Source organism: Anopheles aquasalis, chromosome 2 (genome assembly GCF_943734665.1).
Source record: "Anopheles aquasalis chromosome 2, idAnoAquaMG_Q_19, whole genome shotgun sequence".
Classification (NCBI taxonomy): domain Eukaryota; kingdom Metazoa; phylum Arthropoda; class Insecta; order Diptera; family Culicidae; genus Anopheles; species Anopheles aquasalis.
Genome location: NC_064877.1, coordinates 54,356,906 through 54,378,241, shown reverse-complemented (window position 1 = coordinate 54,378,241; position 21,336 = coordinate 54,356,906). Strand labels below are relative to the sequence as shown.

Here is a 21,336-nt window from a genome sequence, read left to right as displayed (position 1 = left end):
TGATTTATCAAAATTAGTTCATATAGAATCTTTATGCCTCATAAATATGTCGAATATTGTAAAACTTCCTACGTCAATCAAAAAGCTTTCTATTAATATCGTGAATACAAATGATAGCATAAAGAATATTCACAACTATCTAAGCCTAAGTCCGCAGATAAAAGAACTGGTCGTAACTATTTGCCATAGCTTGCAACTCCATAACATACCGCAGTGTGTGACCGATGAAATATTGAAGGCATTACCATTTTTAACCCATTTAGAGATTCTCACTATCGATAGGGGATGTTTTGAAGAATCCAGTTTCCATCACATAACTATTCCTTTAGCTCATATGCGTAAACTACAGTTTATAAACTGCACCATACCTTTGAATCATTCTTTTCTAAAACATTTTTTTCCTAGCTTGACAGAACTTAAAATATATAAATGTAAATATCCTTCGGACTGAGCAAGGCCTCTTTTTCGTTATATTCCGTAAAGAAAGATACAAGAACTGGTTTCAAGATGTCGGTCACTATAATCAGAACTAGAATATTCATCTAGAACATATGATATAACAAAATGGAAATGGGGTATACGGAATCTAAGTAAATGGAACTGGAGTGTATGGAATCTAAAGAAAAGAAAATACATGCAGAACTCACTCCACAGTGTATTTGGTAATTGATGCAATGCTGCTTGCGAGCGTAAAAAACGCATCTCTGACTTGCCAGAGATAGAACGGCATCATCTTCCTGACCCCGTATATCGGAAGATTTGCTTTTCAGTTTCTTTACAACTACACTCGATATCTGGAACTTAGGATTCGCTTAAAATCAATGTCGTTCAAGAGCGCTGATAGAAGAGTTAACCAACGTAGTTCCTAAGTCGCAGGGACGCTACCGACACCTTGTCTGGTATAAATTTGGATGGAAAAATGAAGAAATTAGGTCCGTGTGGTCCGTGTGAAACATTTGTGAAACATGCGCAACACTGAGAGGATTTTTTCATATGGAATTAGTCTTCCGATTTACTATGAAAGGAATATGGAAAATCTTTCGATGCTCAGAAATCTACGCATCCTTGGAATTGAATGCGCCTCGAATACGTTTAGGAATGATGTAACGAAATTAGTTCAAGTAGATGAACTACATCATTTTGTTAAGTTGCAGGATGAATCACCAAAGTAATATTCGAAGAATTAACTTCTCTAAAATCTCTAGAGGTACTCATCTTTCAAGGTGGATTGTTTAATAAATACAGTTTTCTTAGTATGAACGTTCCCGTGGATAGTCTTCGCAAACTGCTATTCAGAGAATCAAAGGTATTGAATCGTACATTTCTTTGCGAGAAATTTCCTAACATGGAGCAGTTTGAAGTTTTGAACTGCACTTACTGTCCCGATGATTGTTGAGATTCTGAATTCTACATGAACATAGTACTATTTAGTATTTAGTTGTTGAATAAAATTTCTTTATTCCGTCATGTTGCGCTATGAACGATATAAGGAATGGCCTACATACCAGCTACTGTAGTCAAAGCTGGAATATAACATTCAGGAATTACAAAAAATGTAACTGTAACTTATTGGAAGAAATAGAAAAGAATTCGGTCTAACGTCTAACATATGTGTAATGATAACGATGAAGTCCAATTATGATTTCTATTGGTTAATACGCAAGGCGTAAGAAGAGTTGTACTTTTTCAAGAGAAGAAGAGTAAAAAAATCAATCGGCCAATTCGAATGTAGTCGTAATTCTAATATGATCTGCACTCGTTCTCATGTGTTTGGCATTAATTCTCGACGAATAACCTGGAAACAGATTGACCAAAGTATCTCTGAAGAATTTGTGCAGACAAAAAGCTGATCGAACTTTTTTATAGCTTACAAGCAATCCGCGACGGTTTCCATGGCAACCGTGTCGCCAAAAGCGCTACGGCATACCAAACCATGCGACGTAAAAGTGTCACCGAAAATCGACAGTTATGGCATCAGGCCCATAGTTTTCTATTTACCACAAATAGTTCTTGATTCAAACCAAAATAATTACCAAACTTAAATCATTTCACTATCGAAATCAACACAGTGAGCATTGGAGCTGAAAGGAGCTCCAATCCAATGTTTTGAAATAATATCGAATCAAGTAGGCTGTGAGGTGGAAATCCGGTGCAAAATTGAGTTCCAATTTACCATTATAGGACAGAACTTACTCAAAATTTTTAAACTTATAAACCTTCCGCAGAGCAAGACGAATTCATTGGTCCAAGAATGAGTGAAATCGGCCCATCCGTTCTCACGTGATGTGCGTTCGAAAGTGCGAGTTTGTAATTTATATATATAGATTTGCACGAACGACTAGTTTAACAAGAATATATATGATATAACATTTATACAGTAAGCCCCGAAATAGTAGATAAGATTGCGTTCCTCCGGACAATGAAGAGATTGTATGTATGAACATTGCATTAACAATTGTTTGATATTGGTGTTGCCGTTAGACTCTGTTATCATTTCGTTTGCAATGATTTTAGCTGCATTTGTCTGGAGTTAATCAAATCGGATAAAACTTCGACTATTGGTCATTTCCACGTGTTGAATGATCATTGATCTGCGGCAATGTCCAAGGTGTTGGCTATTTCGATATTTTTCCGATTTTTCTGATTTTAAATATTTCGCATGGTCTGCTTTTGAATAGATTTTTCGCCCCCGGAGCTTCATTAGTATAAGTGCGGCTTTTGGAATTGGCACGAAATAGTTAATTGTATTAGAATGGTTATAAGTTTTTGAAAACATGAATTGAAATGGTACCATAATTTGAATAATTTATTTCCATCCGGATTTTTATACTATCCGTTAAGATACAATGTCAAGCTAATTGAAGTGGACTAATTGCATATAAGTTTGTTGCTATCTAACTTTATTTAACTTCAATAAGGTTATAAAAAAGTTGTTTTCATTATGCCTTATCATCATATTTTACCGTTCGATAATAATGCTATGCTACGGCCGATGATGCCGATCCAGGCCCTTGAACAGATTGTCGCATTCAACATAGTTGGTTAATTCACGAACGTACAATCGCGTGCCATACGCATCGCCCTTCGAAATGACTCATACTGTTCCGGATCGTAACATCCATTCATCGATGGTTCAGTTCAGAAGCAGTTTTTGATCGAATTTCATTCATTCGTTTACTACATACTATCATACATACTCTTACGGTGCGCGCAATGGAATAGCGTACTCACTCCGACTCAGTGCCACTAATTTTTCCAGCTAGACACCGTAACGTCTCGAGTGACCAACGGGATTGTAGGCGGAGCGGATGTCAACCATTGAATGACCAAATATATGTACATACATAAACTCATTGTCAATATATGAGTACATCCTGTCTCCACTGGAGGGGCCTCTTGTAGCGAAGCAAGCAAGACCAGTGCGGCAGAGTCAAGTTTAAACTAATCCTAAGCGGCCAGGGCAGTTGGATTAAAAGAAAAGACATTTCACTTAAGTGGAGCGCGGCGGCAACTCCTATGTCGTGCTCTGTATGATATGATCGCCAACATACGCACTCAGCCCTCAGGCTAGTGGTTGAGATCGGGCAGATCATTCTCGAGGGGACGGTAGAGAAGCAACAAAATGGCAACGAAGGTGACGTCTATTAACGCTTGAATTACGGTTGGTCTGGATCGCATATGCGTCCCAATCTGTGGTGACGATCGTCGACACTTCTAGCGGTCGGTAAGGATGTGCTACTCGAAGATGGCCTTCAGCCACTGTGTATTAGTCTGGCAACTTGGCATAAATAAACGAAGAAGATCGTTGACGTCATTGTAGTTCGAAACTATCCTTAATATTCGCATTATTTCAAGACGTTTAGAACTCAAACTCAATACTAAATTTCTAGAGTGGACCTGTTTTTTTTTATTTTTTATCGAAATCATGTCGTGAGGTTCTCATATGTTTAAATGACCATAGTTTGCCTTAGTGGAAATCATGCAAAACACATGTTCGCAAAGTGAAGAAAAGGTATGAGTCGAGTGTTTTAAGGTATTGATCAATGGAGCTGATTCTTTACTGGCATCGTTGATCTACATCAACGGACTGCCGTAACGGATAGTGATGTTATCTCTTTCCGGCGATCCGCGTACTCTCTTAATCCCTGTATACCTCAATCCCTCCACTGTATTCTTCCACCGAGCATGGATCTCCGTTGACGACCATATCCACAGGCACCGGCTACTGACCATCCGCCGACCACGGGTACGAAGCACTGTACCGACTGTAATAAATTACTGCTCGTTTAGCCTCATCACTGGTACGGCACATTTCCTAAATTAAAAGATTGCACTAAATCCGCGGTATTCCGTGGACGATAGAGCGAGAAAGAGAACCTGGGAGAAAGGGCAGATTGGTGCTGCACCGAGGGACACGGCACTTGTCCCCTTCTCTTTTTGCAGAGTGGATGCGTATGTGAAATGTCCAAAAACCCCTGCGTTAGAAACAAGTAGTCAGTTCCAGCAACGCTCATACCGTCCGTGGTTTTTGATACGATCGCGACTGGGATTCTTTAGTCGGTTCTTGATCGTTCGCGCGACCTGTACCGTGTTGGCAGTGCGCCTTCAACTGTAGTCTCCGCGGTAGTGCCTCGATCGGTGGGTTTTCTTTACAAAGTGTTCGTCTATTGTGCGGTGTTTGGCAAGCCGATCCTTGATATCTGCTAGTATTTAAACTATTTTATTTGTGATACTACGCTTGGTGCAGAAAATGTGTCCATGTCGCTCGTCTCGTTGGAACGAATGATCGCTAAGATCCATTCTAAAAACAATAGCATGGTGTAAAGCAACAGTATGATTTTAATTAAGTTTGAAAAAAAATTGAATCCAAGAAAAATCGAAAATGTTTCCTGAACTTCCAAGTTAAGCGTAAATTTAGTGTCTAGTTTGTCAACGATAATTGAGCGAGCGAAAAGCAGTGTTTCAACGAACGGGATAAGCATAAACTTGATCATAATTTTTGACCAAATTTCATTTGTCTTTGTGCGGCACTTTAAATTATGAATGTCTGTGGTTCCATGAAAATGATTTAATAGCACTTCGTTTGCTGTGCATAAAGCCTCCTAAAGCCTCATTACTGAAATGATTATCATATAATATCGCATCTCCAGTAAAACTACCAACGGATGGTTAGATAATTGAATATGTCGTACCCTCAGAGTCCTTAAGTTTTCTGTTCTTTTCTCAAAAAATCACGTAAATAATTAAAATGCAGTTTTATAAACATGTTCATTTTTTCAATCGAACAAATAATCTAATTGTTGCAACAAAAACCATAATTTGCGACTTATGCCAAACAATGAAATCTCTGTATTTTTATGGATCAGAACTCTTCACACGATTCGACGCACATCAGTAATGTCCAAGACACCAATGAGCTTTTCTTAGTATCTACCATTCATTTTCGATTGGCCACGAAGACGCCACATCCTTAGAACTATGACATCATTGTGCTCGCGGGGTGGGCCAACGAACTAGTAGCAACGTGCATGCAAAGAAACCTCAAACCTCTTCAACACGATTAAGCCTTCGCCAGAGACAGTGCCAAACAGTAAACTGGAACCCCCATCGTGCCGCCTAGTGAAGTCACAGTGTCGCCAATGCGCTAGCGTTGCTTCGAAGAGCACATGGGCATGTGCAGGATCGATATTAATTCCCGCGACATGATGAGTGTTTTGAATTTATGTTGATCTTTTTTTTTCTATCGTGCTATTGCTTTTCATGCCTCAAATATAGTCCTGCAGACAAACGAATCCGATTCGTGACCCGACTCGTTGGCTAGGGAGTGTGAGTTTGGTGCGTGTGCGATTGTCCTCTGTCGTGTATCTTCTGGACGGAAACTTGTTCGTAAAGCAGCATCATGCCGAAAGTTGTGGAAGAACCGTTCGACCAGTTTCAGCAGTACTACCGTACGCCCAACAATCGGACGACAACGGAGAGCTTCCGGCTGTTCTTATGGAACAAGGAAGAGGGAGAAATCTTTGGCCGCACGCCCTCCAGCTGGTGTAAGTATAAATAAATTATTAACGTTTCATTCTACGTTAACGTTTCCTGTTTTCATTGTTATATGCAACAGTATGATAATGCTTCCAACTCAACATAAACACGACTTTGTGAGAAAAAAGAATGCCACATTAAATTCTCTATCTTACTGTCGAGTTCGCATTGCACTATTTTAGCGGGCAATTAATATTTCTGTGTGTACTGGTTTTGAACGGATCCCGAATAAAGACGAACAGTTTATCGCGAACCCACGAATGCCACAAGGATGACTATCCCATTAGAATGCTAACAATATAGTGTTGTTGCACTCTATCTAGCCACATCTTTCGAAGCTTTGGTGGCGACGAGGAACAAGGGGATAGAATCATGAATGCGTGTAGCGTCCTCGTTCGCGCTTCCAATTTACACGACATCCTAAATCCATAGATTTCCTTCCGATACACCGAGTGGGGACGGTGGGACAGAAAGGGTTGGAAAGGAATATAAGGGCAAGGCTCGCCGGCATACGAGATACGGTCAAATGTCGAATCGAGGCGATCGACCTTACTACCATTCCACGGAGTTAAACCTTTCTCGTTATGAATCCAGCAGCGCGGAACCGGTGAAAAGGAGCGGTGAACGACTTCCATCGTCCTGCCCAACCCTTATCAGTGACAATAATCGAAATAGTGAAAACATGTCCCGAACCCAGCCCTTATCGGCAGTGACTGGAAAGCAGGTCAACGTCTCGAAGCATCGTCTCGTGCGATTTAGGTAGTCTTCCGCAAAAAGCATCCTTTGGGTTGAAAGGCCAAGTGTTGAACCTGGCATGTGTATGCAAAATTACTTTCATTTGAATAATGGATGCCAGGATAAAGTAATGTTCGGTTCTCGTATTGAATTTTATGTTCTGAATTCCTCAGCATGGCATCTGGAAAATGACGCATCCACAGGAAAAGCACATCCAGTTGGTGATAGGTTTCTTCCGTGTTATATCGCTTTGCAGATCTGTTGATAGAATCAACTAACGTAGAGTTAAAAGAACAGCAGCTATTCACATTTTAAAGTTATCGACCCAGTTACAGTAGTAGCTGCAGCAAGTAAATACTTGTCCTTAAATAAATCCTTAAATCCTTAAATAAGGATTCGAATTTTAGGATCATACGAATAGCAATGGTAATCAAAATTGTTTCTATATTAAAACGGATTCATTTCCCTTTTTCATAGTGAAATGTTTGTGATAAATATTATTTTCCATCAAACACAGTTCCTCTGTCTTCTCGTGCAGAGCTTCGTCTCCGTAGTGCTCGTAAAGAAGAATTAAGGTCGTTGCAGGATGTATCAGTGAAAGGTTTCAGCTTAAGTATACGAAAGTAGTCAGATGAGCTACGCACAAAGTATCAATTAGCATTTTATTAATCGGCTACAGGTTCTATCAAATGGACATGCGCATGCCATTGAAAATCCTTTCTGTCGATAATTCATCTAGCCATCAATGTCCTTATCACGTACGATGCCCGACATTGAGATCTTCGTATAATCTGTTGAAATGGATTCTTCTGCCAAAGACGTATGTAATTCCTGGTAGTATGAGGGTCTTGTATAGTCTAGGCTTTGAACTCGTGGACAGTAGGTTTCTAGAGTCCACCGCTTCTTACTCTGGAACCTGGAATTCAAAACCTTTATTACCTAATCATAATGGGCTCAATGGCTTGCGGGACTTCTGATGATAATCTAGATTGCCTCGTCTATGCCTAAATTTAGTAAAACCTTTGCTCGCATACATCTAAAAGTGTGCTTTAGCGATTTAGTCAATCAGATTAAAAGTAGAATTACTGCGCAATGAAGAAATCATCTATTCACAAGTGCTGAGTCATCGCTTGTTTTTTACGTCGCAGGGGTGATCATGATCAAGGGACAAGTTATCGAATTGTTGATCGAAGCGGCAGATATGTTTGCAACAGGCAAGTCATTGAATAAATTAAAGTTCTTGATTCTTCTTGATCTTCTTTATGATAAAATGCCCTGGTGGTTCTGTGTTGGTCATCGAAGGGTTTAATCGCGTAAACGGCCTGATCAAGCCCACTTCAATTTGAACCCCGTTTGAGCGCACTCTTTGAACTCGGACTTCTCTTTCTGATGCTGTTGTTTGCTCTCGCTCTATGGGGGTCGAACGGGTGAAACGATCAAATATTTAGCCAAACGATAAAACCCCGAGAAAGAGCGAAAGAAACACAACCCTTTTGTCCGAGGCGGCGCCAGAAAAAAATTGGCGTTTCGTGGAAGCGGATGCGTGTTTCGTTCGGTTTCTGGTTAGCTCCTCGCGTTCCGCTGCGTTCTCTGGGTCGTAGCCGCCAAGTGCGCCTGATTGAGGTTGTGCTTGACCGAGAACCCACTGGCTAGTTCGGTGACCTGTGACCCGTGTGATAAAAAATAATTAATTGATGCTTCTGGTGATTAGCGTGAATCACCGTGGACTTTTTAACGGTTTTTAACACACTTCAAAACTCGCACGATAGAAGCGTCCGCACGCCTACTGGCGGTGCCGTGAGTGTGGCGATGGTTCTTAAGTGCATCTCGGTGGCGTGACCGTCTTCCAGCCTTATTTACGTGGCTTATTTCAATGTACACAGTTAATACGCTGAAGAAGACACCTGAGACGCACGCAAGGTGTGGCGTGTTAAAAAAAAAAACGTTGATGCATGTGTGTGCGTGTGAATGCGTCGTCGATCGTCGTCGATCGCCTCAAGAACGCCCAGCCCTTCCCGCGTTGGTGGCTAGTAAAAAAGCAAGCCCCCGGGGGCCAAATATCGAAATCTAGGAAAGGAGAACGGTCCATGTCTGATAATAAATTTGAATGATTCTCATATGGCCCTTTGTAGTGTGTTAATGATACGACTTGTGCTTCTGGAATAACGTTCGAATTATAAGTAAAATTTTGTTGTTCACGCCTTTTCGGCGCTCTTGACGAGGGTACGAGTGGGATATTCTCAACAAAAAAAAACAAGTGATCTCGTCATTGTGGATCCCCCTCATGATTGTGTGTTTTTTTCTATATCCTTTTCCCTTTTCTCTAACCTTCTTTGTGTTGTTTTTTTTTGGTTTGCTGTCTAAAACTTGAATTATGCAAAGCAGCAGAGTTGTTTCCCTCGTGGTTGGTTAGGTTGTCCTGTTTCTCTCCCCCCCTCTGCCGCCGCTGTAAGTGTGCTGTGTGTAAAAGTGTTTTTGCCGCGCTAAGGCCATGTCCAAGTCCCGATCACCGACCACCACCACCACCATACCGGCGCCCGAACATGAGGCCTTCGTTCGCATGAAACCGGACCCGATTCCGTTCAGCCGGTTCCTGTTCAACTCGCAAGAGGGTACCGTCCTAGGACGCGGCCCCCTGTCCTGGGGTAAGTTGTTGTTCCTGTCTGCGCAACGAGGCGTGCAGATTAATCGTTTCAGGATTTCAACGCGGTTTTTTTCCCCTATGTTGACCGCAGTTCTGTGCCTTGCTTCTTGGATTAGTGTGCGAACGTTTAGGTTAAGGTTGCAAAAAGAGTTTCGGGTAGATTTTTACCACCCCCCGAAATGACACACCCGTCTCCTTGAAGCCCTTTACGCGGTACCTGCTATGCGATACCCCCAGACCATCAGGCGAGACACGAAGAATCGCTCCTAATCGGTAAATAGTTGTAAACGAGGTATCTGGGCTACCACCGTATGTCGTTCTCATTAACGACCCTTACGCGACACCTTTACCCGGGGGTCCTGTGGCCAGGCATGTGGCATTCCTCGAACTCGACCCTCGGATGCCCTCCCTCTTATGCGAATCGATTGGTCGTTTGCTGACCGTCGCCGCCGCCGCCACTGCCTGGTTTCGCATAGATTTTATAACAACGGCGCAAACAATGAGAGCGCGATCATCCTCACGGAACAATAGGTCCGGTCTCCCCCACCCCGAGGCCACCGAACACCGCGATTGATTCGGATTCCATGCGATACTACCACCCCCCAGGGCCTAGGCGGCCACCTTGGTACGGGTGGACGTGCCCTGCGTGTTATTGATCTTCACAATCAGCACTTCCATTTGAACGGATTCAATTCTATTAGCAAACCGATTAGGAGTTCCGATTCGGTTGATTATTGGATTTCGGGATGGGAATTCCACTGCCACCCGCGGGGCCAAATGGCATTCAACTTTCCAGACAATAAGTGAAGCAATTGAGAAGCCTTCCGTGGCATAATTCCGGTCATTGGGTTGTGAGCTGATATGAATCCTCCTTTGCAAGGGAGAAAGTGGCATCGGCGGAGTTCTTTCCAACGTGATGCCCCCCCCCCCCTTGCATAAGACAAACCGGTTCACAGCCAACTATTCGCGCGCTCTATGTTTTGTGACGCAAATGTTTTCCAGTTTGGCATTCGGTTCCCTGGTTCCTGAGACAGGGCTGGCAAGAGGCCTTTGATTGATCCTAAGCAAACCTGTTTCCTGCAAAGTTACTGCTCCGAAGAGGTATTTCCCCAACGTACTTTAAACACACCAATGGGGGGTTTTTTTTATGTGAGCTAAGACCCCACCCTGGAGTACAGCCGAATCAAAGAGAGATCATGAAACGAATCATCCTTGGGATCAGCACGTGTTTACTCCATTTACTTTGGCGTTCACGCCAAGATGAAAATTTATGAGCAAAAAAAGATCCCTCCGTCTAGGTTGAAACACCAGATGTGGCAACCAAGAGCGGTGCTAGTGGCGGCTTGAATCTGTATCAAGATGTACAGCACACTGATTAATGCACGTCCGGTACTGATTGATAGGTGAAGGAGAGCACTAGGGTTAAAGTATCAGACAGCGGGGGGGGGGGGGGGGGGGGGGGGGTAGTGATAGAGAAAGCCCCAACCAACCCGTCGGACCACCAGTACTTTCATCATCATTCAGCCTTCAGGGAATACTCTCACTCACTCACTTCAGCGTGCTGCGTAAGGAACTCCCCGTAAATGTACGTTACCACAAATAGCCAGCAATAAATTCGCAACGTATTAAAGATCGAGACGGAATGGCTAGCAACCGGTCTGGCGTTACCTATTAATAGTGGTTAATGATCTAATGGGTAAACGAATCAGACAGGGCTTCCTGACGGTTCTGTGGCAGAGTGTCATTAAGCTGCTGCTTTGCACAGACAAACCATCAAGTCTGCGTCTAATCATTTAACACCTCGATCTACTACTACTACCAGTTGATCCTAGGAGAATCACCGGTTACGTATCTCCTTCTACGTGAATGCTGTCTGCAGTTTAGTTGATTCTTCTTTACAAGGAACACAGTACAGTTTTGTCACAAAATAACAAGCGCTTCAAGCACGCCACCGTTCCGAGCTTCTTTTGCAGACCGTGGCATGAGGTCAAGCACGCGATTTGTGAGGGAGGCGAACGAGCTTGAAATAAGGCCACAGCTGTGCGGCTATCGCAATTCTCCATGCTGAACTAGAGACTCAGTGGGGTCACCCGCGAAAGGGGGCTCGAAGATTGAGGTCCGATGGATTGTACAAAGTGTACCGATTCCCCCCCCCCCCCCCCACCGCAAACCTTGAAACCGTGGCGACTTTTGCCCATGTTTGTAGCGGGCAGACGGCAAGAATTGCGTTTTTGCGAAAACGGAAAGACGCGAAGGCTAGCGAGAGCCACACGCTGCGGTGTGCCTCATGTGGAAAGTGGTAAACCTTCGACCGAAGCATGAGGCTCAGGCTCAGGGTTTGTATTTGATTGTGGTTTATTGGAACCGGACGATTCTCTGCAAAAAGAGAGACAAAGAAATCACAAATTGTTGTCGTTGTCGAGATGGAAAATTATGAGGTTCCATTTTTCAAACCATAATTCGCCACCGGCCAAGTAACGCCGAACCGTAAATCAAAGCAAGCGCTGTGAATCATCCTAGCAGGCGGCCAATTGTCTGCTCGAGCAGCACCCAGCCACCTTTGACACGAGGGATGGGGTCATAAACTTCTTTCTTCTTATCGGTTATGAAAACGTCCCTTGATTAATTAATTCGATTCCAAGATCGGTACCACCGTGACCCACTCCGCATGCTCTCCGGGGCTTTACGATGCTGCCGTCTGTTCGTGGGGGTCGACTAGGGGGGATGAGTTGTCCGGTGGGGTAACACGCGATCCACGCGTCTAGGGTGCGGCAATCCCAAACATTGCGTTCCCACAACTACACCGAAGCGATTTCAACCCGTTCGTATGCGTGTCATCGATGCACGATCGCGGACAGTATAGTGTGTCTGCGTGGCCTGACGATCGCGATCGCGAGGTTTTGTTGTTATACATTCTTCCAGATCAAACAATTTCACGACAGTTCCATGGCCAGCCAAGCCTTTGATCGGCTACTGCACTGCACTGGACTACTGCACTGGGGCTAGTGGTGTTTGTGAGATTAGGGAGTGCACAAGTGCAGCCAAGGTGTAGAAACATGATTCACGGCACGATGCATGTTTGTGCAGCAGCGCTACTGCGGCTCGTCGACCCGGTTACTCTGTAGATGGTAGCAGGTGGCTATAACTGGGGGAGTAACGTTGGCGGCGTGGCCGGTGAATTGAAAAGTGTCTGGTCATCGGCAGGTATACCGTGACCTAGGTCAATATTTCTGCTTGGCAACAGTATGACAAATTCGTAATGGATGTGTAATTATGATTTTTGTACTTTTTAAATACCATTTAAATCTCGTTCCATACAATCGGTGATAGTTTACACAGCAATTCATCATTCTAATCAACCCTTGTTTGGCATTATACCCTTCAGTACATGAATGAAATGGATATTGGCAACGCCCATCAACACATAACATTTGATGGATGGTCCCTGTGTAGATAAACATGCCTTATGGTCATCATTCGTCGCATGCAATGGTCTTTTGGGGATTTATTTGTTTTACTTACTCCTGCTTTATGGTACGGTCCGGCAGTCTAGTCGGATACCATGAGCTGTTGCTTCTTTTTAGCATTTTATTTTACCATTTTCCCAACCAACATTCGTGACTCGCTTTGTGATCTTCCTTTCGACCCGATTGTATCGATTTCCAGTGTTCGCTTTGGAGTTTTGGATTCACTATTTTTAAAAAGGCAACTCGCAGGTGCAGCGACCAACTTAGCTTAGCGCTTCGGTACACTTTTATTTACCAACCTGTTGATGGAGTGGCGTTTAGTTTTTGATTCGGAATTATTTAATATGCGATTCTTGCCATTGCGAATTCTTACTGACGATCTTTGTGCTCGCGATTAATTACACTCATAAATCGGCAGCAAAAACTTATCCATGGATTATGGTAACCTTTCAACCTGCATTGTTTGGCGCTATGATATTGGTTAACTATACCAGTATGACACGGTGAGGAATGATCGATGAACAATTACCCTGCGTGTAACCTTGTGTATCGAAGTCGTGTGGAATTGTAATAGGGTTTGTACTAGACTAGTAATTACGCAAATAAAGTGATGTAGGTATCAAGCACGTGCTCGGCCGATACCTACTCTTATTTGGAGTTCTAAAATTGTAGTACTTATGTGATACGCAAGTCTGATAGATAGAAAATTTTAAGTGAAAGCTTTTACCTTTTTATCTTATTATTCCCTAGATTGAGTACAGTGTAAAATACTTTGGCATGGTACATGCGATAAAGCGATCTCATTGGAAATGCTCACATTATTAAATGCTTCTATTTGTTCCAAATGAAATTTGATGATACGTTTGTCATTTTATTGTCCCTAACGATTCTTTTTCTCTTCTCTTTCATTACAGCGAAAATTGGCACCTTCTATATCGTCTTCTACAGTGTTCTTGCGGCCCTGGTGGCCGTGTGCATGTGGGTGTTCTTCCAAACGCTAGACCCTCGCATTCCTAAATGGCAAATGGATCAATCATTAATCGGTACCAACCCTGGTAAGTGTCGCCACAATTCGTGCCTTAGGTTTTGTTCGTTTCTCCATCATAATGAACAGACATTCTGGATCCTACAGCTTTGCATGGTTGGAAATATATCCTTCCACTAGTTTTTTGGTGTAAGTGTGGATCACTATCATTACATAGAAACTGGTTCTGATTTGCGGGAAATATTTAAACCGAATTTTCCTCAATGTTGAACACACCCCACCAACACCATCATCAGTCAACATTATCGCCAACAGTATTATTATCGTCACCCTATTATTCACCACGGCGATCAAAGCAATGAATTAGAGAGAAAAAAAAATGAAGGCAACATACAGTAGAGCGTCACTTCACTGGACAAGCGTCATGTGCGAGTACGCGGTTTAAATGATGGTCACGGTTGAATGATTTTACCTTCCAAACGTGAAAACCTGTATCTAGAGGCCACGAGGCTTGACATTGTAACGGGTACAACAACGACCTCCAACCGGTATGGTTGGTGGTGGTTGCTGTGGCTGCGGTTCTGGTGGCAAGCTTGCGGATTGGTGCTAGAGCGAATCTCCATTTTGGCGAACGGATTTTGTAGCACGCATAAGGTTTTTTTTAAATGCAAATCAATCAATTGTGGATGATCATTTGAGATACGGACAATCGATTGTTGAATAATTTGCCCTACAGAGTGATCAAAAGGGGATGGGGATATTTGGTCTTTTTTGCACATTTTCATTGTAGCGTACGTGAGGTAGCGAGGCAATACTAGCATCACATGTGATGTACGTCATTCATTCATTATTTAGACGAGGGCGTAAACGTCAAGGAAAGTTTCCTTTTCCTTCGCCCTAGTAACAGTGGACAGGAATCAAGCGGATCTGTGCGATCATCGGTGCCATCAAAACCTCCTGCCACCCTTCCAGAGATCCATGGGGCCTTGTGAGGATAGACGCACATTCAATTGCTGGCAACTGGCGTTGCATAATGGCAGGAAACTGGCGATCAAATTATTTCACATGCTCCTCTTGCGCTTCTCTCGCGATCGCGATCAGATGGTGCGGCTTCGGTGCGACCTGAAACGCGATAGCATCATTTATTCGATGCTGCGATGCCGGGTAGGGTAGTTACGACGGTGCGTCGGAACGGATATACGGCGAAGGTTATGCATATTTCGTTTCAAACAGATCAACCGGGCGAATTAAATCATCATCAACTTCACTCGCTCATCACACCACGGTCGCTAGTAGAGCTAATAAACTCAAGTGTCTTGCAAGATGCACAAGCAAACTTTACAAATAATGTTAAGGCTACAAAGTTAGCATGTATACTTTCAAACACACAACGTTTCGCGCTGTCTTCAACCCAGTTGAAAGGTTTTTGTACCACATGGAATACGCATTTTTCTCTTCATTTGTGAGTTTATCTGCTTCTTGGTTAATTAAAAATTAGAAAAGATTTCCTATATCGTTCAATACATGTAACGTTGTACATTATTTCCACCATATTCCTGTATATTTAGTGCATTTAAAACTGTAAATTAAAAACTTAAAACTTAAACCTATCGAACAAAGGCACACTATCCATATACAAGTTTTATTCTTTCAAATTATAGTAAATAAAACTCCAAATATTAAAAAGTCCCGGAAAATGTGTGCTTTGTTAGCAATTCTTTCAAATGCAAAAGGGATCTCTAGCTTGCTGCGCTGGAGAAAGAATATTTTGCTCAAAAGTGTGCCCTGGTATGCCACCTTATGACTATGTAAATTGTACTTTATAGCAAGGAAACTTCTGTCGATTATTCTAAACATTTTATTTGCATGACAGAAACTCAGAATAGCGCTACACAACAGATCAAAGAGCATTAGAATGCGTTCAACCAAAGGCGTATCAATACAAAGAACAAAGGATTCTTTGACATTCGTTCAACTGAAGACAAACGCTTCTTTTTTTGATTCAACGTTTACCCCATGATTACTGCATGAGTCATACATAAGAAATTCAATTTCGATTCGACTAAATAATGATAAGATCAAAAGGCTTTTTCGCAAACGATTCCGAATCCGGCATCGGCGAGAACGGTAAGAGACGACGCGGTAGCTCGTTACGGTAAAGGCGCTTCCATGTAAAACAAACCGATGCCGATAGAGGCCCATCCTTTCCATATCGCATACATCTGATGATTTACCATCAAAGCTACCATTTAGAATTCTTTCGTCTCTTCAACGCGTTCCTTTGCGTCCGTTGGTAGCATTGAACGATGCTCGTGCAACTACAATGGCCAACAAAACTTCGTACTTTTCGTCAGCCAGCGCCAGAGGATAACCCTGAAAACAGTACGGGGTTAACAGCACAGCCGACAAATTAACCTACTTTCCGACGTGCACTACATGGTCGTGCGTTTCCGCATTCCGGCATTATTTCTTCTCGTGTTCTTGTGCGTGCTGCTCCTGCGCACAAAATCGTGCCCGCATTTTTCTCCTCTTTCCGCACACATTCAAACTCTCACTTTCGACTATGATGAAACCAGTGGAGATGTCAACGGCACCCAGAGCCACCAGCCTAGAGCCCGTTCAGTATCCTTCTCGGCGGCCTTTTTCGGGAGGCCCGATCACAAACGCACGTACGCACTGGCCTCCGGGCCCTGGATGCTGGATCGTAAAGAATCCAACCTAAGGGCCCACTAAGAATGAAAGGAAAAGGCGACGGAGCGGCGGCAGCTCACGGAGTGCACCGTCGTAAATTAGCCTTAGCTGATGGCAGACCACAAAAAAATGAATAAAACGAGAATATTTCAGATTTTTCCCCTGATAAAAACGCATCGCTCATGTATGTTTTATCTATTTACTTCACAGGATTGGGCTTCCGTCCTCTACCGTCGGAAGATAACGTCGAAAGCACCCTGATCTGGTACCAGGGTACGGAAGAGAAGAACTACAAGATGTGGACGGACGCTTTGGATAAGTTTCTGGAAGGTAATTGTAAAATAACGCTGCATTTTGGATAACACCGAGCGTTGTAATCATATTCAAACAGCCAAATAATTAATATATTCAGTATAATAAGTTTTCTTGTGGAATTCTACCAGTTCTTCTGAGCTCTCTTTAGTTCATTTTATTTTTGGAGTGGACCTAACCAACCAGGAATACTTTTGTATTGTTTGTAACATTTAACCACAGCGGCCGCGAGATTTGTGGTTCTTTTTTACTGTCGTTGTTACGGGTGGTTCGTTAGTAAACGGCATGAATATACGCAATGTTGTGGTGCTGGTCATATGGAAAACAAAGCCACATGAAATCATTAAAAGCGACCACCTCACTGCAATGCAAATGAAAGGGGAAGAAGGAAAGAATGCATGACTATGCTAAGGTGAATCATGCACATGGCCTCAAATCGTGTAATATGTTGATGGAATAATGGACATTGTAGGTGATACGCGAAATGTTTAAAAAAATATTTAATTTAAAATAGATGGTAATCTAATACAATAATTGATAGCAGTTAACTGTTAAATATCGGATAAAAAACCAATATCTACATCTCTATCAAATTGCATTGTTTCGGGGGTTAGTAATAAAAATGAAATTAGCTAAATAAGCCATTAAATGTGCCAGAAACTTAAAAATCACTTGGGGATCTAGGGGAAATAATAGGGGTCGTTACGTACCAAACACATTCCTTATACCGCTCCCCGTTCCGTATAATTAAAATATTTTACTCCTGAAAGTATGCAATTTTAGAGATATAGATATTGGTTTTTTACCTCATTTTTATTTCTACAAACTGTTTCGATATGCGTTCGGATTTTCAATTGTTTGAGGCTTTCCTCAGCACGATGTCCAAAGCTTGTATTTTTAGGTATAATCCAGACATGTTCTGTGAGATATGCCAGAGTTAAACAGTAACAAGTGGTTACAGTTCAGTGTTTTTACTGGCGAGACCATCTCTGGTTCTTATGCTGCTTGAAAGAGGTTGTAGGCGCAGGCTCAAAAGCACGCAGGTCGATGGAATGGGGCAATGTGTTTCGTTCTCTAGTTAAAAGTCTGTATAACTTTATTGGGGAAAACTTTGTTGTTGAATTTGCATGAATGGTGAATGGCTTGCTAACAGCATTTTCTTCTTCCCAATCCAATATTTAGACTACCGAACACCTGGACAGGTGTCTGGCCGTGGTCAGAACATTTACAACTGTGATTACAATCAGCCACCACCGAAGGGCATGGTGTGTGATGTGGACATCAAGCAGTACGGACCATGCACGCTCGAGAACCACTACAACTACCACAAGAGCGCACCGTGCATATTCCTGAAGCTGAACAAAATCTACGGATGGGTGCCGGCGTTCTACAACGAGTCCAATTCCCTGCCTGCTAACATGCCGAAGGACCTGAAGGAATACATTAAGGAAAGAGAAGCCAAGGAACAGCACACGGTATGATGGTCGGATGGTCGGACAGAAGAAAAGGATGAGTTTTATTTTAAACATTTCGTGCAACTGTTTTACAGATGAACACCGTTTGGGTATCATGCGAGGGAGAAAATGCGGCCGATATTGAGCACATTGGACAGATTCAATATTATCCGCGTCGTGGATTCCCGGGATACTATTATCCGTTCGAGAACTCCGAGGGCTACCTGAGTCCGCTCGTTGCCGTACATTTCGAGCGTCCAGTTCGTAAGTAGCCAAAGTGACATGCAGTAAATTTCGATCAACCGACAGATATTAAAGGCATTTCCTTCCATTCATTTCAGGTGGAATCATCATCAATGTCGAGTGTAAAGCATGGGCACACAACATCAAGCACGACAGACACGAACGGTTGGGTTCGGTTCACTTTGAGCTTATGATCGATTAAACAGTTCGAGGAGTCTGCGGTACTTGTGTGGCTCTTGAGCGAATATGTTCTGAGCTCTCCGTCACGATCAGTGGTAGCAGTAGTACGAGTAACAAGAATCGAAGTAGGAACTTTGTAAAAGCGCGAACAGTTCCATGAAGGATCCCCTCGAAAATGGGACAAAACAAAAAATTCAACATCTAGCCGTTTTCATCCAGAGCAAAACATCATACTTCTTGCGTTCAGAAAAAAAACAGTGGTCAACCTCCAGCAGAGGTGTTAGTAGCGTAAGAAGCTCATAACGGGTCCGGGGGGAGCGCTCGCGTACTCAATTACGCACAACTATACAATCTCCTAGCGGCTGTCCTGCGAAGTTAGCCGTTGAATCATTTGTATTTATCTTACATCCGTTATGCACAATTTATGTGCTGGATGTCGTTGTTATGCATTGCAAATGTCCCCTTTTTAATCTCAAATTTGGAATCAAGAATCTTCAATCTAAAACTAGTGCGACGCTTGGCGATGGCTAGCAAGAGAGATTTAAGCTAGCGCTATGGCTATTAGCAGCATAAATGGCCCATAATCCGATATTCACTCTTTGAATCTCTCGAATAATCTCGTTATCCTGTATAGATTGATATGCTTGCATCATCTGCGATGGGTTGATGACATCATCCATTCTCTTTTATAAGAAGGCTATCCAGAGTTTCGCCATATCGAAGGCAAGTTCTAACGCATCCGTTATTGTTCACCTGTAAATACGTTCTGTTCGTTAAGTGGATGTGTTTTGCCATACAGACAGCAAGAAGTGCGCGAGAGCTCTTTTTTAATGCCCATTATAAACAAATTATCTTTCCTCTCGTGGAAATAACGGGAACCGTTTGGAGAATGCATTCATCTATCGATCGATTTCTTCAACTGACAGTATTGTAAGCAGTCGCGTGAATAGTGTTTCGCAGCTTAAGTATTGCTAGCTCAAAAAAACATCCGGTGGCGCTATGAACTGTTTCAATGATCGAATTCGATCTTGCATTCCATTCAACTTTTTTTTACTATACAAATTTCCGTTGAACAATCCCATGTCTCTGTGTATTTGTTTGCTCCTTGCCAATTACTTTTTTTTTAGATTTGATAGCACTATCCATGCTTATAAGTGGCACTCGATGTGCTGGTCCTTTCATATTCCATTTTTTCATGAACAATCGAACGCGCGAACCCGTGCCAAATCCGTGCGTCACAATAATCAGTCCCACCATTTAGATAGTTTATGTGAGAAAAGACAGCCACAAAAGTCAAAATGATATGATACAAAACCAATGACCTAAGGGAACAACATTTCTGTAGAGTAGTTACTGAAAGTATTACAAGATCGATGATAATAGCACGGATGGCCTTTACCGGCCCATAGTTGAAACCTCGGTACAGCAATAGACAAACGGCAGATTTTTCGATAACTTTTTCTTAGCGATTTTGAGAGTATTTGTGACTCAAGTGCCAACAGCTGGAACAATAGTTGTTTTACGAGCGACAAAAAGCTAAATGGTATTTCATCACAAACCACCGTCTGCAGGATAAGCTGTAATGCCACTTTGTAACAGAATCAAACATCTACTACACTTTTTGGCCTTTTAAAGCCTATTCTACCGTATAGCTATAATTTACAAAGAAAAAAAAGTGTGTCTCACTCGTGCGTGCGCGTTCGCTGATGTGTGTGTGTTAGTGTATGTGTGAGTAGCTAGGTAGTTGCGCACCGTAGACCAAGTTCTCTTCAGTCAAGCGGTTATAATGCTGCCTGTTAAATGAACACCGCAAGTTGTTCCTCTTTTTAAAGCCAAGCAAGAAAATCTCAATCATCTCAATTCGTCCAAGGAATCAAAATTCCGCTCTAATGTTATAATTTGTTTATTTCGTCAATAAATCTGCATTTTGTTCATTGATTAGACATAAAAGGGAATGAATAGTTTTGCGGAAATGAAGCAAAATGAATTCTTTCTATCGGTGGCACAAACAATACCTGAAAAAAGACAGTAGCACAATAACGATTACGTTACGTTAGGGAGGAAAAGAAAACATCCTTGCAAACACTTGATGCGTCGTAAGGTGTTTTAAGTTCGAATTATAGTTTCGCTTTCGCCTATTATCAATCCAAATCCAATCCAATTCAGGAGTGCTCTATAGTACAGTTTGTACGAATGATTGCTGGATGCCAAGACGTTAGCGTTAACCATGATTCTTCAACAGATCACCAGCACTCAAAAGAATTGACCATCCGTATCAAATGTATGTAAGTCAGTCGTTAACGTCGAACAACAGCAAAGGCAGATGGCTGGCTAAGGGGAAGGCAGAAGTATCACCTTGGAATGAGCGACCGCCTTTCCCGTCGTGCGTCATTGCGATAGATAGTGCTATAATTGCGAAAGATCCTATGTAACTGTAATTCCCAAGCGATTCAAATAAAGATTACAAGAAGAAACACCACTTCATGTAGAACAATGAGACGAATATCTTGGCCAAGCCCAAGCAGCACTGTCGGCGAGGCGCTGCAGACCGGAGACACATGTGCAATCAAAGGGAGTGTGAGGTGAGCA

The 21,336-nt window shown here is 42.6% G+C and overlaps 1 protein-coding gene across 3 annotated transcripts; it reads left to right on the top strand.

The window, feature by feature from the left end:
• Positions 1–4,516: 4,516 nt before the first annotated feature.
• On the top strand, positions 4,517–21,226 carry LOC126581485 (sodium/potassium-transporting ATPase subunit beta-2-like). Of its 3 annotated transcripts, none has more exons than XM_050245175.1 (7): positions 4,517–4,638; positions 5,776–6,044; positions 13,797–13,937; positions 16,769–16,888; positions 18,053–18,345; positions 18,420–18,588; positions 18,666–21,226. In XM_050245175.1, the coding sequence occupies exons 2-7, from the start codon at positions 5,900–5,902 to the stop codon at positions 18,767–18,769; spliced, it is 972 nt and encodes a 323-aa protein (XP_050101132.1). In that variant the 5' UTR covers positions 4,517–4,638; positions 5,776–5,899; the 3' UTR covers positions 18,770–21,226. The 3 variants fall into 3 exon arrangements, with proteins under 3 accessions (XP_050101132.1, XP_050101129.1, XP_050101131.1); XM_050245172.1 differs by lacking the exons at positions 4,517–4,638; positions 5,776–6,044 and adding exons at positions 8,234–8,333; positions 9,157–9,416; XM_050245174.1 differs by lacking the exons at positions 4,517–4,638; positions 5,776–6,044 and adding exons at positions 8,295–8,394; positions 9,157–9,416.
• Positions 21,227–21,336: the final 110 nt, after the last annotated feature.

Bases quoted from the DNA above. Each gene is read 5' to 3' on its own strand.
- LOC126581485 (XM_050245172.1), top strand. From the start codon at position 9,263: ATGTCCAAGTCCCGATCACCGACCACCACCACCACCATACCGGCGCCC. The intron at 18,346-18,419 runs GTATGATGGTCG...ACTGTTTTACAG, and splicing joins AAGCCAAGGAACAGCACACG to ATGAACACCGTTTGGGTATC. The intron at 18,589-18,665 runs GTAAGTAGCCAA...CATTCATTTCAG, and splicing joins ACATTTCGAGCGTCCAGTTC to GTGGAATCATCATCAATGTC.